Here is a 14,320-nt window from a genome sequence, read left to right on the forward strand (position 1 = left end):
AAACCTTTTTAAAAAATGAGTTCATATTAACTTCTTGTTTTTGTCAAAGAAAAATTTTAATTATTAAAGATATATTCTACAAAAATGTCACATGAGGTCTTAGGAACTAGACCAATGATGTGCTGGTACATGTTTAACAACCAGTTCTCTGTGTGTAAAAAAAATACCCTGATATATAATGTTTGCCGATTTTCATGATGTGAATACTCCCATCATGGCCCATTTCAAGCTACCAAAGTGACATCAATTGGCAGGAAGAAAATTGAAAATTAAACAATTGGCTCTTATAAGTCTATATGAGCTGGCTCCAAAATACTGCTGAACTACATTATTCAATATTGGAAACTTTGAATCATTTACAGCTCTCTAAATAAGAAATTCAGATTTCCAAGTTAGTAGTCAACTTATTTAATATCAATCATTCAAAAATATCTGATATTAAAATATCAGCCTTCTGCAAAAGCAAATACTGCCACAACCTAATTATTAAAGTTACAGAGTTAAGTAATCTATAAAGCTGGTGTTAAGAACTTTATGTTGAACATTTTTAGTCTGCTATTCTCTAAGAAGTAGGAAAACATTTTTCCTAGACACCAGTTTATTTTTTAAAACTGAAAACATCTCCATTTTGCTCATCTCTATTTTTATTGTATATTGAAATATGTATTTTCATACTGCATATGTTGCATGTTGGGTTTTTTTTTTGCATAAGAGCATTATCATGGTAATCCTCCCATGTCAACAGTATAGGCTAAATTATCATTTTAATGGAAGTTTATATATTTCCTTGTATAACACATGTTTTTAAATGAACTAAAAGACTCATGTTTTAGAAAGAAAGCTATATAATCATTGTTTCCCTTTCAAAAAAAGTTGTTTTTTTTTCTTTTATAATTAGGCAGAAATATTACTGATTTCACTGAAAAATTCTCTTTGTATATTTGTTTTCCAAATATTAGTGGAATTATATTAGAACAGAATGTAGAAGTAAGTGAAGAATTGCCAAGGGTGATGTTACCTCTTTGGCTGTTCTGTATGCTTGCCCTTTCCAAATCTCTCTACCTTATAATCACATAATGCTTGCTCCTTGTTCTTTCTGAGTCCATGGTAGGCTCTTGACATTCACAGACTTTCGAAAGCTCCAGGTCAATAAATGTACTATGTTATTCCACCTTTATATATCACATAGAATAGCTAAAATATAGTAAAGCATTGTTTAAGTTGTCCTTTCAATTACCTGCTTTTTTAGAATTAAATGTATAATTAAAGCAGTTAATATTTTTGTCACGAAAATGAAGTTGAGACTATATTATTAAACTATATTATATTATTTGTACATTACTTTTTATTGTACAAATTGCTGTATAGTCAAAAGATGCCTATCTTACCCCTTAATAGCCTGGATTTAATAGACAGAGCAAATCTGGTTTAACCATAAAGCCAGATAAAGCTTTGCTATATTGTCACAAGAAGAAGAATTGGTCTTTTCTTGACCATTATGAGTCTGAACACCCCCAATTTCCTTTGGATATGGATATTTTCAAAGTATGTTCTGTCCAGTGAAGACATATTTTATCTACACTGAATACTTTTCTTTTTTTTTTTTTTTTTGGCCTCTAACCCTGTGTTCTCTAAGCTTCAGTATCACGTGGCCTGCTGCTACTGATTTTCCTGTTAACAGCAAAAAATCATTTTCTCAGAATGTTCTTTACTCAGAGTAACGGTCTGTTCCATAAACGCTTTCCCCACCTGTTGCTTCCCTGAAATGTCTGCACAGACTCTGGCTTTTACTTGAACCACATTGTCACAAAAAGACACCTGTTTCTTGAATATATCCCCAAACCACAAGTTAACCACATTATCAACTTTTGCTGATTTCCTTTTCTTATTTGAAAACCCATTTTTGTCTTGGTTGGGGCATTCCCTGAGATAGTTAGATGAATGATGGTTTCTAGATTCTGTATCAAGCACCTGGTAGAGGTCATGTTATATATTTAAGTTGACATCACATAGCCAAGTCACCTAGAAATTTCATCATTTCATTCTTTATCTCTTCCAAACTTATGTTTTAGATATTTTCACTTTTTCTTCCCTTCCATTACCAAAACCAGTTGCTGAGGTTTTCTCCTAGCGGAATTTTTTTATTTTAGAGGATTTTTCTCCTACTATTAAATTTTTTTTTTGTCATTTTGTGTTACTACATATGCAGTAAAGCTGTGTTGAGCTGAAGAGTCTAGCGCCAACTCACAGAGTAAGTGACTGACTCCTCCCTCATAATGAAGAATTTCAAGACCAGCAAAACTCTAACTCATGATTCTTTAGGTCACTCAAAAGCATCAGAAATTGCAAATGTAAAAACTTGAGAGTGCAAATTACCATTCATATTATATGTAGATGTAAATCCATACTCTCTCTAGCATTTCTCATTTGTTTGTTTCTACCCTAGAGAAGTAGAATAAACATTGGTTAACTGAATCCCTTAAAAAATCATGAAAAATTTCCACTTCCACTTTTAAAAGAAGTATATTCTCTAAAAGTGGAAAGCTACTGTCTTTCAGAAAAGAAAGTTTCTGTTAAGATATAACTGTGGGCTTTTCTTCATGTTTCTGTAGACAGTTCAGGCTTCTTTTGACATCATTTTTTAATAAACAGCAATACAATCCCAGATCACTTGAGTAAATGAATGCATTTGCCACATTCATTTGGCACCACATTCTCTTGATGATTATGGCATTTGATATGTTCTTTTTTGCCCTCTTTGTCAGCCTGGTTCTTCATGTCAATCTATAGTCTTTTATGTGGTTAACTTGACAGATGCAGGAAATTGCTGCCAAGCTTTGAAATGAATTTTTTCAGCAGTGGCATCTGGGTATCAGATGGTCCTCTTGGCTGGCCTCTTGTCTTGCTGCATGTTGGTTTTAGTGGGGTCTGGTGTAGCATCACCTGTTGCTATGCTCCCTTTTCCTCCCATATGTCCATTTCCCGTGTTTCATGGATGAATGTGAGAATAGAAGCTCTGATTCTGTCTTTATTTCGGAAAAAAATCTACAGAAATATGTTAGAAGGTACAGAGTTCTCTCTCTGACAAAGGGATACTTCCCGTTGGCTGGTATGCCTATCAGCTAATAATTTGGTTACAAAGACCATGGTTTTAAAGACATTTTAAATGGAAGGCAAGACGAAGGATGATGATTAATTAGTGGAAGTGCCAGAACTGCTTTATTTCCTTTGACTCACATGAAATTAAGCTGCTCCCATTGTTGTACAACATAATCAGGGGAAAACTGTATTTTTGATTTTATTATCTGCTTGGACTTTACAAAGCTAGCTTTCTAAATTTAAAGAGGAAATTATTCTCTTGGAAAGTGTTATTATGTCTGCTTACTGCAGTCTAACATCCCACAGTTTACATTTGTATCATATTTTTTTTTAACAGCAAGCAAGTCATTTTATTTTTTAAAAACTTTTAATTTTGTTCTGGGGTATAGCCAACTAACAATGTTGTGATAGTTTCAGGTAAACAACAAAGGGATTCAGCCCTACATTCTCCTCCAAACTCCCCTCCCATCCAGGCTACCGCATCATATTTTTGAAACACTAAGACAAGAGCTATAGGAAATGGCTGTCATGAAGAAGGCCTTCCTCATATTCTTATGCCACAGGGAGCATATGCCGTGGGAAAGATGGGGCTGTCCTGGAAGCGTAAGCCTGACTCTCAAGTCCCCATGTCCTCTGCCCTCCTCATGTCTGTCTCTCAGCTGCTCGCACCTCTTCCGTTCTCTCTTAGCAATACCACAGATTTGCAAAACAGCCCAGGGGGCACCATTTACATTGTACTGCCTCAGTGGCAAAGGCTTGAAGACCAGGTCCTTTGCTGTCCTGTGTTCTTCACACTGCACAGTTCCTAGAACGACACTTGTCTAATTGGTTAAGACTCTGTCCTGAAATGGGACTAAATTTTTTTATTTAATCAATTTATTATTTTTGAGTGCGCAGGGTCTTCGTTGCTGTCCAGGCTTTCCTCTAGTTGTGGTGAGTGGGGGATACTCTCTAGTTTTGTGTGCAGGCTTCTCATTGTGGTGGCTTCTCTTGTTGTGGAGCACAGGTTCTTGAGCATGTGGACTCAGTAGTTGCGACTCGCAGGCTCTAGAGAACAGGCTCAGTAGTTGTGGCACGTGGGCTTAATTGTCCCTCAGCATGTGGGATCTTCCTCAACCAGGGATCGAACCCGTGTCTCCTGCATTGGCAGGAGGATTCTTGTCCACTGAGTCAAAGTAAGCCCAATGGTATTAAAATTTGAATTCTATCCTATGCAACTACATCTTCCAAGATGTTCTGCAAAAGGACTGGGGGACCATAGTTTGGGTCTGGTGAAGCTTCTAATACTTTCTTGGTCATGCTGACACAAAGGTGTTTCTCTTCCTGCCTTCCAGCTCTCTCCAGAAAATCTCTCCAGAGCTATTAGCAAAAAATCTCTCCAGATTTATTAGCCGAAAAATTATCTAGGGTCCTGTTCACAAGTGAAATTGATTTTAGGCATTTGGGTGAACCTGGAGCATTAACCCAGCTAAGCTGACCCAAGGAAGGATGCCACTAAATTGGTGACAATGCAGGAAGAAAAAAGGTTCTTGTGTGGATATGTCTCATTTTCTCTTCTCTGTCATCTCCTGCACTTTTATAATTTGGCAGGGGTAAGCAGAAAGGGAAAGAAGTAAAACTGATTTTAAGGGTGTTTTTCTTAATAAAACAATGAAATAAAATAGCAGAAAGAAAACACCACTATGACAAATATACACCAAATACTCACTATGTTTTACCTTCAAGGCTGTATTGGCTTTCAGATAAACTAGAAACTGCTTGCAACTTGGTAAAACTGCCCGTAAAAAAAAGTCAAAATTATTCCTCTAGAATAATTGGTAATTTCTGCTCACATTCATAATAAAACTTAACAGTTATATTTATTTTATTTTATTTTTTTACCATCTGGGAGACTCAGCACTTTATTTTTTTTTCTATTTTTTTATTTTTGTAGTTAATTTATTTTTTATTGGAGGCAAATTATTTTACAATATTATATTGGTTGGTTTTGCCATTTATTTTAAAATTACTCCTAAATTTGATTCTAAAAATGTTTCAGTTATGCATATTTCCTTTGAAAATTGTCAGTCTGTGACTTTTTGATAGCTTATTGTATGTTAATGATTGCACTAAAAACTGGGTTATACTGAGAAATTATGTGATAAGTTTACCTGCCCTTAAGAAACATATACATATTTTCATTAAGGAGTCTTGAAACAAGTAAGTACAAAAGAAGAAAGTTTTTGTTCAATTGCAAAAATATAATAGTCCCTAACATTTACTGGGTGCTTACTAATATATCAGACATTGTTCTAAATGATGTGAAAATCATTTGTAAATTATTTAATTCTCAGAACAACTCAGCACTATGTTTCTTGTCGTCATCATCACCGCTTTTCAGACAGGGGAACAGAGGCACAAAAGTTTAGATGATTTGTCCTAGATCTTTGCTTAAGCCGGCATTTGATCCCTGGCAACCTGTCTGCAGAACTTATACTCTTAACCATCTTATTACACTACCTCTCATGAAGTAGTCGTTAAAAGTTGAAATGTAAAATAGCGTTTGCTAACTCTTTGGCTTTACACTGTCAGTTTCCTATGGGTGATGGTGACAGAGCTGTTCCCCATCTTGTTTGTGTCCTCTTAGGACTCTTAGCCAATCAGTTTCCTCAAGGGAACAGTCTCCAGTTCTCCACACCTCCACATGTCCCATGCATCCATTTTTCCTTATTTACATTTCCTATCTAGTTCAAGAGAGCACTGAAGTTTGCAACATCTGCAAGTCAGTGATGGAGTAGAATCATATAGGGGATAGAAAGCACAAAATTATCATTTTAAGGAGAAGCCAAATTTTTCTAGTGCTGCAAGAGATGAGAACAAGATAGTTCTATGCTAGGATAAAAATGAGTATGTAAAAGGAAGTTTAGGTTCTATGGTATAATTTTTCACAATAAAAGTCAACCATTGAGACAAAAGAGGGTAAATGGAAAGGACTTAACAAGAGTTTATCCTTTAGGAGTTCTTAGCAAAAGGGGTTCCTGGATATTGTCAGGAAGTGGTGTCTAGTCACAACCAGACCATTGTTAGCTCTACTGGGGACACAGTCGTTACTTTGTTTTCGCAGCCTAATGCCTGATATATAATTGATGCTCAATAATTTTTTGTATAAATTAATGATGAAAGACATGAATTACAAATTAACCTACCCATTTAAGGAACCAAAGCAAAGGGACTGTATTTGATAATGACTTTACCTATTCAGTAGAAACAGAATGGAAACTAATGTACTAGTAAGTCAGAATTATATATATTAAAATATGTAGAAGTCCCTATCATTATAATTGCAATAGGAACATCTGTAGCTTTTCTTTAAGTGGACTGTATATTTTGAGACTATTCTCTTTTTATCTTTCATTTATTTTGCATTTTGGAATCAGTTATATAAGATTCAAAACAGTATCTTTTCTGTTCTGTGGCGGTGGTGTCACTGGTATTTATGCCGAATTGAGGTAGAATGAGAATCCTGTTTTCTTTCTCGTAACAGAAAGGTTGTGGGTACCATCTGGATCTGTTAATGGTGGCTGTCATGCTGGGTGTGTGCTCCATCATGGGCCTGCCGTGGTTTGTGGCTGCCACTGTCCTTTCCATCACTCATGTCAACAGCCTGAAACTGGAATCTGAATGTTCAGCTCCAGGAGAACAACCCAAATTTCTTGGCATTCGGGAGCAAAGAGTTACTGGGCTTATGATTTTCATTCTCATGGGCTCATCAGTCTTTATGACTAGTATTCTGAAGGTAATGAAATCTCCCTTTGTGAATTTGAGAGAATGCAGAATATATATGTTATTGTTTAAGAAATTTCATTTGAGTCTAAGCCATCAATTTGTAAATATTGTATGGCATGTGATGAAAGTGATGAATTTTTTTTTACCATGTTTATATAGCTTCTTACCAAGGGAAATTATGTGCTATGTTTTAGAATCCTTAAGTATGTAAAAAATTTAATCTGGCAAAGTAAATTTGATGTATAAATTATTATTGTAATTTTGAAATGGTAATCAAGTTCTGGGAAACAGTCACTCATCTCTGACTAACTTGTGACCTGAGTTTACTGTTTGCCTACAAAAAAGAAAGTTTCTAATTTCTTGTCAGTGGACAGATATAACAATATTACTTAGTAAAGGGGGAGGCATAGAGATAAGCAGTGCCATGGTCATGACCACATATGCAGTTTTGTATTTTAAATGTTCCATAAAACTACTACATGGACATTGCTATTGGATATACTTTTTTTTCATGTTTAAAATAATGGAATTCATTTTAAAGATTTTAATTCATTTTAAATAATTCATTTAAATTTCCCTAATGTAACATAATAATATACTTGATATTTACTGTTTATTATGCATCATATGTGATTTTATTGATTTTGACCTATTAAATATGTCTAATAGACCTATTATCCCTTTTTAGATATTGGGAAACTAAGGCACGGAAAGCTTAGGTAACTTACCTGAGGTTATGCAGCTAAAAAGTGCTAGAGCTGGGATTTGAACCCATGTCTTCTGACTCTGCCCGATACTTCTAAAATATTTACCTTTCTGTGTTTTTCTTTGGAAGTACAAAATGTTTCAACCATATTATATTTGAAAATAACCTGTGCCTTTTTTCTAACTGTTCTTTTACAGTTTATTCCTATGCCAGTGCTATATGGAGTGTTTCTTTATATGGGTGCTTCATCACTAAAAGGAATTCAGGTAAATTACTTTATAATAATATAGTAAGTAAAATATATATAGTAAAGCTGTGAAGACATATCTTAAGGTCTGTTGATGCAAAGTCACTTGAGAGCTAAGAAAATGTCATTGTCTGAGGAGTAGCTTTCAGTCTACAGTTAAATTTCTTAAAAATTTCTTAAAAATGGTTCATAATCTGAGGGTACTTCTGTTTACTATGAGTATATTGAAACTGTGGGGCTTCCCTGGTGTCTCACACAGTACAGAATCTGCCTGCAGTGTGGGAGACCCAGGTTCAATCCCTGGATTGGGGAGATCCCCTGGAGATGGGAATGGCTACCCACTCCAGAAATCTGGCCTGGAGAATCCCATGGACAGAGGAGCCTGGCAGGCTACAGTCTATGGGGTTGCAAACACCTGGACATCTGAGTGACTAACACACACACATCTTAAAACTGTAAAAAGTTTGTACTTTATAATTCTTTTAGAAAAGGATATCAGTATATTTAAAACTATATAAAATATTTAAATGTTTTTAATCTTTGATACTGTGATGATGTATGTGGACATCTATCAATGAAAATAGTAAAAAAAAATGCACAAAGATGTTCCTTGTAACACATACTATCAAAATATTGGAAACAATACAATTACTCAACAACAGTAAAATAACTAAGCAATCAATGGTTAATTTAAATTTGATAAATTAATCTAAAATTGATAAATACGATGACCATAAAAATAATACAGTAAAAATGCTTATGACAAAGTGAAATGTGAAGTGAAAAAGTGGGAAAACAAGTTGTAACTACCACAGGTTTAAGAAAATGTGAGTGTGGGTAGATTAAAAAGGAAGGTGGAGAAAGAAAAACAATTTGTTAAAGTAATAAGATTCTGGGTGATTCTTGCCTTTTGTGTTTGCTTTTCTGTTATTATTGCAATTGTCTATAGAATTATTTTATAAATTAATAAGGAAAACCTTATAGATTGTTTAATTATTGGTTAAATGAATGTAGTTTTTGCATCAATTTCCCATTGTTACCTAAAAAATTGCTATAAAACTTACTGGCTTAAAATAGTAAACATTTATTATCTCACAGTTTCTGTGGGTCATAAACTTGGAAACATAATAGCTGGGTGATTTTTGGCTGAAGATGCCTTATGTGGCGGCTAGCAAGATGTGGACAAGAACTGCAGTCATTTGAAAGCTTGGATAGGACTAAAAGGTGTTTATCCAAGATGGTTTATCCCAACGCTGTGGGCAAGAGATAGTAGTGCCTCTCTGGCTATTGGTAAGCGGCCTCTCCATCAGACATTTAAGTGTCATCACAACAGAGATCCTAACCTCCATCCGAATGAGAAATATGAGGCAGAGTGAGGCTGAGGTCACTGTGCCTACTGTCAGTCTACAGAGTCACACGTGGTCACTTCCACTTTTCTTATGTTTGTTAGAAACCAGTCATTGTGGCCAGTTTGCACACACGAGGAGGGAAATTTAGACTCCATCGCTCAAAGAGAATAATATCAAAGAATTTGTGGACACATTTAAAAAATACCACAAGAGGAACTTCCCTAGTGGTACAGTGGATGAGAATCTGCCTGCCAGTGCAGGGGACACTGCTTTGATCCCTGGTTCGGGAAGATTTCACATACCATGGAGCCACTAAGCCTGTGCACCACAACTATTGAGCCAGCACTCTAGGGCCCTCAGGTCACAATTACTGAGCCTGTGTGCTGAAACTCCTGAAGCCTGTGTGCCCTGGAGCCCATGCTCTGCAACAAAGAGTAGCCCCAACTTGTAGCAACTGGAGAAAAGCTGCATGCAGCAATGAAGACTCAGAGCAGCCCAAAATTAAATGAATAAAATTTTAAAACATTTTTTTTAAGTGCCACAAGATTATTTTAAATTTTTACTGAAGCTGTTGGCAAATTATTGCTGCTTATGTTATTATAGTGGGTTGAATAGTGCCCCTTCTCCGCACATCCACCTGGAATCTCAGAATGTGACCTTATTTGGAAATAAAGTCTTTGCAGATAAAATTGGTTATGGATTTCAAGAGGAGCTCACCCTGAATTTAGGATGAACCCTAAATCCAATGACTGGAGTCCTTATAAGAAGATGAAAGGACACAGAGAGACTCAGGGAAGAAAGCCACATAAAGGTCGAGGCAGAGATTGGAATTTTGCCACCACAAGCCAAGGTATATCAGGAACCAACAGAAGCTGGAAGAGGCAAGAAAATTTTCTTCCCTTCAGCCTTCAGACAGAACAAGGCCCCACCAAAACCTCGATTTTGAAATTCTGACCTCCACACCTGTGAGAAAATAAATTTCTATTGTTTAAGCCACCGAGTTGTAATTTGTTACAGCAGCACTAGGAAACTTATACAGATTTCTATTTAAAATTTCCTTTGAATAATCTTGTTTTATAACAAGACTGTTGTTCCCAAACACTTAAATTTTCTTGAAAAAGAGACTAGTTTGAGGATTATTTATTGTATAATTTATTTTTGTTGGCTAAAAGAAAATATAAATTGCCACTTTTTCTTTGACAAGATAGACTCCATTACTGTTCAGTGACCTATAAAGGAACAGTCATCTGACTAAATGTTATTAATTCATCAAATTAACACTTTTGAAGTGGAGCACAGGGTGTTAGATGGTGAACTGGCGGTTTAACAACAGACCATAAGAGAAACAGAAATAGAAAAGTTTATCACTCATAGGTCTTCACAGGAAGGACCTGGCCTTGAGGGGCCACGTGGGGAGGCCAAGACAAAATGGAGACAGAGAGAGACAGGACCTCGGGCAGATGCATTTATTAGGGTCAGTGGGTGGAGCACTTTGGGGTTCCTTGGCTGAGGCTGAAACTGGACTCTTCATATCGGAAGAGCAGGGTTTGGTGAGCTTTACAGAGGTCTTATCTAAGGGGTACATAAGGAGAAGGAGGCAGGGGAGGTTGTTAATCACAAGGGCCATTGGGAAAATTATATTAGGAGCTTATATTTACTTGTGACTCTGCAGGTAACTATCTAAGGTATGCACTTGCATGAAGGGCTAGGGTAATTTAAGGTCACTGCAGCCTGCTTGATTGGACAAAATGGTTGATAAGGCAGCAGCACCGTGGAAGAGCTTGGCTAAACTCTCAACGCTGAGGGACAGGCAGTATGGGAACTCTTTTCCTGAGTAAATAATAAATCAGCTTCTGACCTTGGGAGAAGGCAAACCTCTTAGGCCCGAGGATGCTATTGGATGTCAGAACCAAGACAGAACTTTAACATGATGTTATTGTAAGATCACTAATCACCCAAAGTCGATAGGATGAGTGTGTTCATCCTGATATTGGGTAAAAGTAACTTGGGAGGAGATGTGTTGAATCTTAAGAAATAAAATAAAATCCTCAGGGTTATAACTGAACGTTTCACTATTATAACACTTGAGAAGTATGATGCATTTAATTTTACTCTAACTACATTTAATTTGTTCATTTATAACTTTATGTATGAAAAATATACTTTAAAAGAATTGGTCTGGTAAGACAGATATGGAAGAGTGCTGAAGAGGTTTTGTTTATTTGTTTTGCTGGGGTTTTTTTTTGCCTTTGGCAAAAGTTCTATGAGTACTAATTTCATCTGTAAGTGAAAAGTATTTATTATTAGGCCTCAGGCTCACATAAATACAGCAGCAGAAGTTTAAGAAATCAAGTAAAATCATTTTGATAGCTTCAACAGATTTTCCCCCCTAATTCCACTCACATGATTTTATTATACCCATGAGCTTTGGAACTAAACGAGAGTGTCAAATTTTGGAATTATTTGAGGTGTGAATCTTTCAAATGAAAGTTGAGGAAAATATTATCAAAGACCCATGAGAAAAGTATAATGAGTTCTAAATAGCAGAAATGAAACAGCAAATAGGATCTCACACTAAGAAACAGAGTTAGTGAAAATTTAAGTGAGCCCTGAACTCAGGGAGCTGAAATTCCTATTTGGAATATTGTGGCTAACTTGATGGAGAAATGGGATGCTGATATTAGGACAAGATCAAAGGTTCATGCAAAACTCAGAATACATCTATCATGACTATCATTAGGTACTTGAGTAGTGATAATTAAAAATGTGCAGAATATCAGCAGTTCAAGAAACATGTTAATGTGTTACCCCGTTTGTTCGAAGAATCTTATATATTACCTGTTTGGCAATATTAAGAAATTTATCTAGGTTTCTTATTGTGCAACATGGCAGGAAAAACAGAACATAGTGTTCTTATGAACGCTGTTTCTGTACTCAGATATATAACCACATTTATATTCATTTCAACACTTTAAGAATCCAAAGTAAAGCAAATGTGCCATTTAAGCAATAACAATGGAATCACCCACACACTGAAGTACAGTTATGCAATAACATAACTTCACACATGGAGAAATGGTAGCTGGGAAAAACATTAGTTTTATAGAAATTGAAACATTCATTTATAGCCCTGAGGATTTTACTTTATTTCTTCCCTATTCCTATTCCCCACCATGCACTGAGTTTTATTTATTTAATGGCATGTAATTTTAAGAGATATTTAGGAGTTAGAGATAAAAAGACCCAGTGAAATATTTATGGACAGTATAGAGAAGAACAAACCAGGAACTAATTCAGCACTTAGTACTCTGCATAGGTTTTCAACAATTTTTTTGGAAGGTATAAATGAATATGACTAAATAAATGGACACTGGATGGACTCAACTATGTGTGATTATGGTTTAGATGCCCAAGGGAAGGTCATGCTGTGCCATAAGACAGGTGAAAAACAGAAGGAAAAATGAGTTTGTGTTGAATTGGGGATATGAGAAGGTGTCAGTAAAACATGATGTATGACAATACACCAACACTTATTTGACTCTATGGGCATATTTGTTCCTTGGCATATTAGAGTAATTTTGGAAAATTTGATGAAGATTGCTTACAATTTTCTCATGTAAATTAGCTAAGGACTAAATCTAATGTTACTGTTAAAACACATAGGAGATATTCCATGGTATGAAATAGAACTGACAGTGATTGAAACTGTCATTTTCTAAATCATCACTTCTTGTTGGAAACATTGAAAACTGTAAAATTTGGCCTGAGAAGAATTAAACAAAATGATCTGCATAAAACAAAGCTAACATGTAGTACATTTTGTTGATAAGTAAAATATGATTGAAGATTTCAGATTCTTGTGGACATTTAATCTATAAAATTTGAATTGAGAAAATTAACTTTAATGAGTAAAAATGTCAAAGCTATTAAAATAATATCTAGTCCAAAAATAATGTACTGTCTTTTTGATAAAGTTTAAACAGAAATAACCTTGATCCAGATGAAAATAATGTTAATAAGATACAATTGAAAATATATATAAATGATTTGACAGTGTAGTAAACTGATCAATAAATTAAACTGAGTTAAAATCTGCTCTGGAAATACTTTATTAATAATAATTCATCTAGGTTAAATCTTTATGGCCAAGGTATTTGTATTTTAGAAACAGCACCAAAACCTTTTATGGGGATGAAAGTGGCAAGGTCAAAACAGCAGAGTCAAAATAAGGAGGTACATCCTACGCTGCAGCTGCGTGTGAGTCTAGAGCTCAAGACAGAAAGAGCTGCAGTAGAGATTGAGGGCTGAGAGTCTAGCAAGTATGTGAAAGTTGAAACAGAGGGTATGGATGAAATATTCAGTAAAGAAGGGTGCAGGAATCCCCAGTACTTAAAGGACAAGTAAAGGAAGAAATTGAGATGTGATGATGAAGACGAGGGTGATTATGTTTTGTCTCAAGGCTATACTCTCTGAGGGAGCAATGTTTAGCATTGGCATCAATGTTATTAAACTCTTCTAAATTATAACCTGTATCCACATTTGAGAAAATATGGAATATTATAAAACTGAAGTTGTGGTTGGTGATGGACAGGGAGGCCTGGCGTGCTGTGATTCATGGGGTCGCGGAGAGTCGGACACGACTGAGCGACTGAACTGAACTGAACTGAACTGAAGTTGTGGTATTTCAGAATGTACACTTAACAATCCCACAGTCCTGATGCTCAGATGTCAGTGTAAACGTGATCTAGATGTACCATATATTGGACTATATTATACATTTACTTGTCCTACTTTTATTGTTGTCTGTGAAAAGCAATTTAGTCTGTTTATCTTTTAGTTCTTTGACAGAATAAAGCTCTTCTGGATGCCTGCAAAACATCAACCAGATTTTATATATCTAAGGCATGTGCCACTTCGAAAAGTCCATCTCTTCACAGTTATTCAGATGAGTTGCCTCGGCCTTTTGTGGATAATAAAAGTTTCACGAGCTGCTATTGTTTTTCCCATGATGGTATGACACTTCTAAGTCAGCTCTTTTTCTCCCTCTGATTTTCTGCTCTCACTAAAAATCCATGAACAAATTGGAGCAATAGAATAATTTTGAACAGTTATTGGAAACATTGGTATTTTTTTATAAATTTTAGCCACTAAAAC

At 35.5% G+C, this 14,320-nt stretch overlaps 1 protein-coding gene across 3 annotated transcripts in view; it reads left to right on the forward strand.

Moving 5' to 3' along the window:
- SLC4A10 (solute carrier family 4 member 10) overlaps nt 1-14,320 on the forward strand; it is a 347,596-nt gene that overhangs the window by 314,252 nt on the left and 19,024 nt on the right. For all 3 annotated transcript variants that reach the window (XM_055398322.1, XM_088842524.1, XM_088842532.1), the window contains 3 exons: nt 6,623-6,874; nt 7,768-7,836; nt 14,004-14,177. In XM_055398322.1, coding sequence (XP_055254297.1) covers nt 6,623-6,874; nt 7,768-7,836; nt 14,004-14,177 — 495 coding nt within the window. The remainder of the gene's footprint in view (nt 1-6,622; nt 6,875-7,767; nt 7,837-14,003; nt 14,178-14,320) is intronic.

Source organism: Moschus berezovskii, chromosome 2, assembly GCF_049115385.1.
Source record: "Moschus berezovskii isolate FMDL1 chromosome 2, NW_MosBer_1.0, whole genome shotgun sequence".
Classification (NCBI taxonomy): domain Eukaryota; kingdom Metazoa; phylum Chordata; class Mammalia; order Artiodactyla; family Moschidae; genus Moschus; species Moschus berezovskii.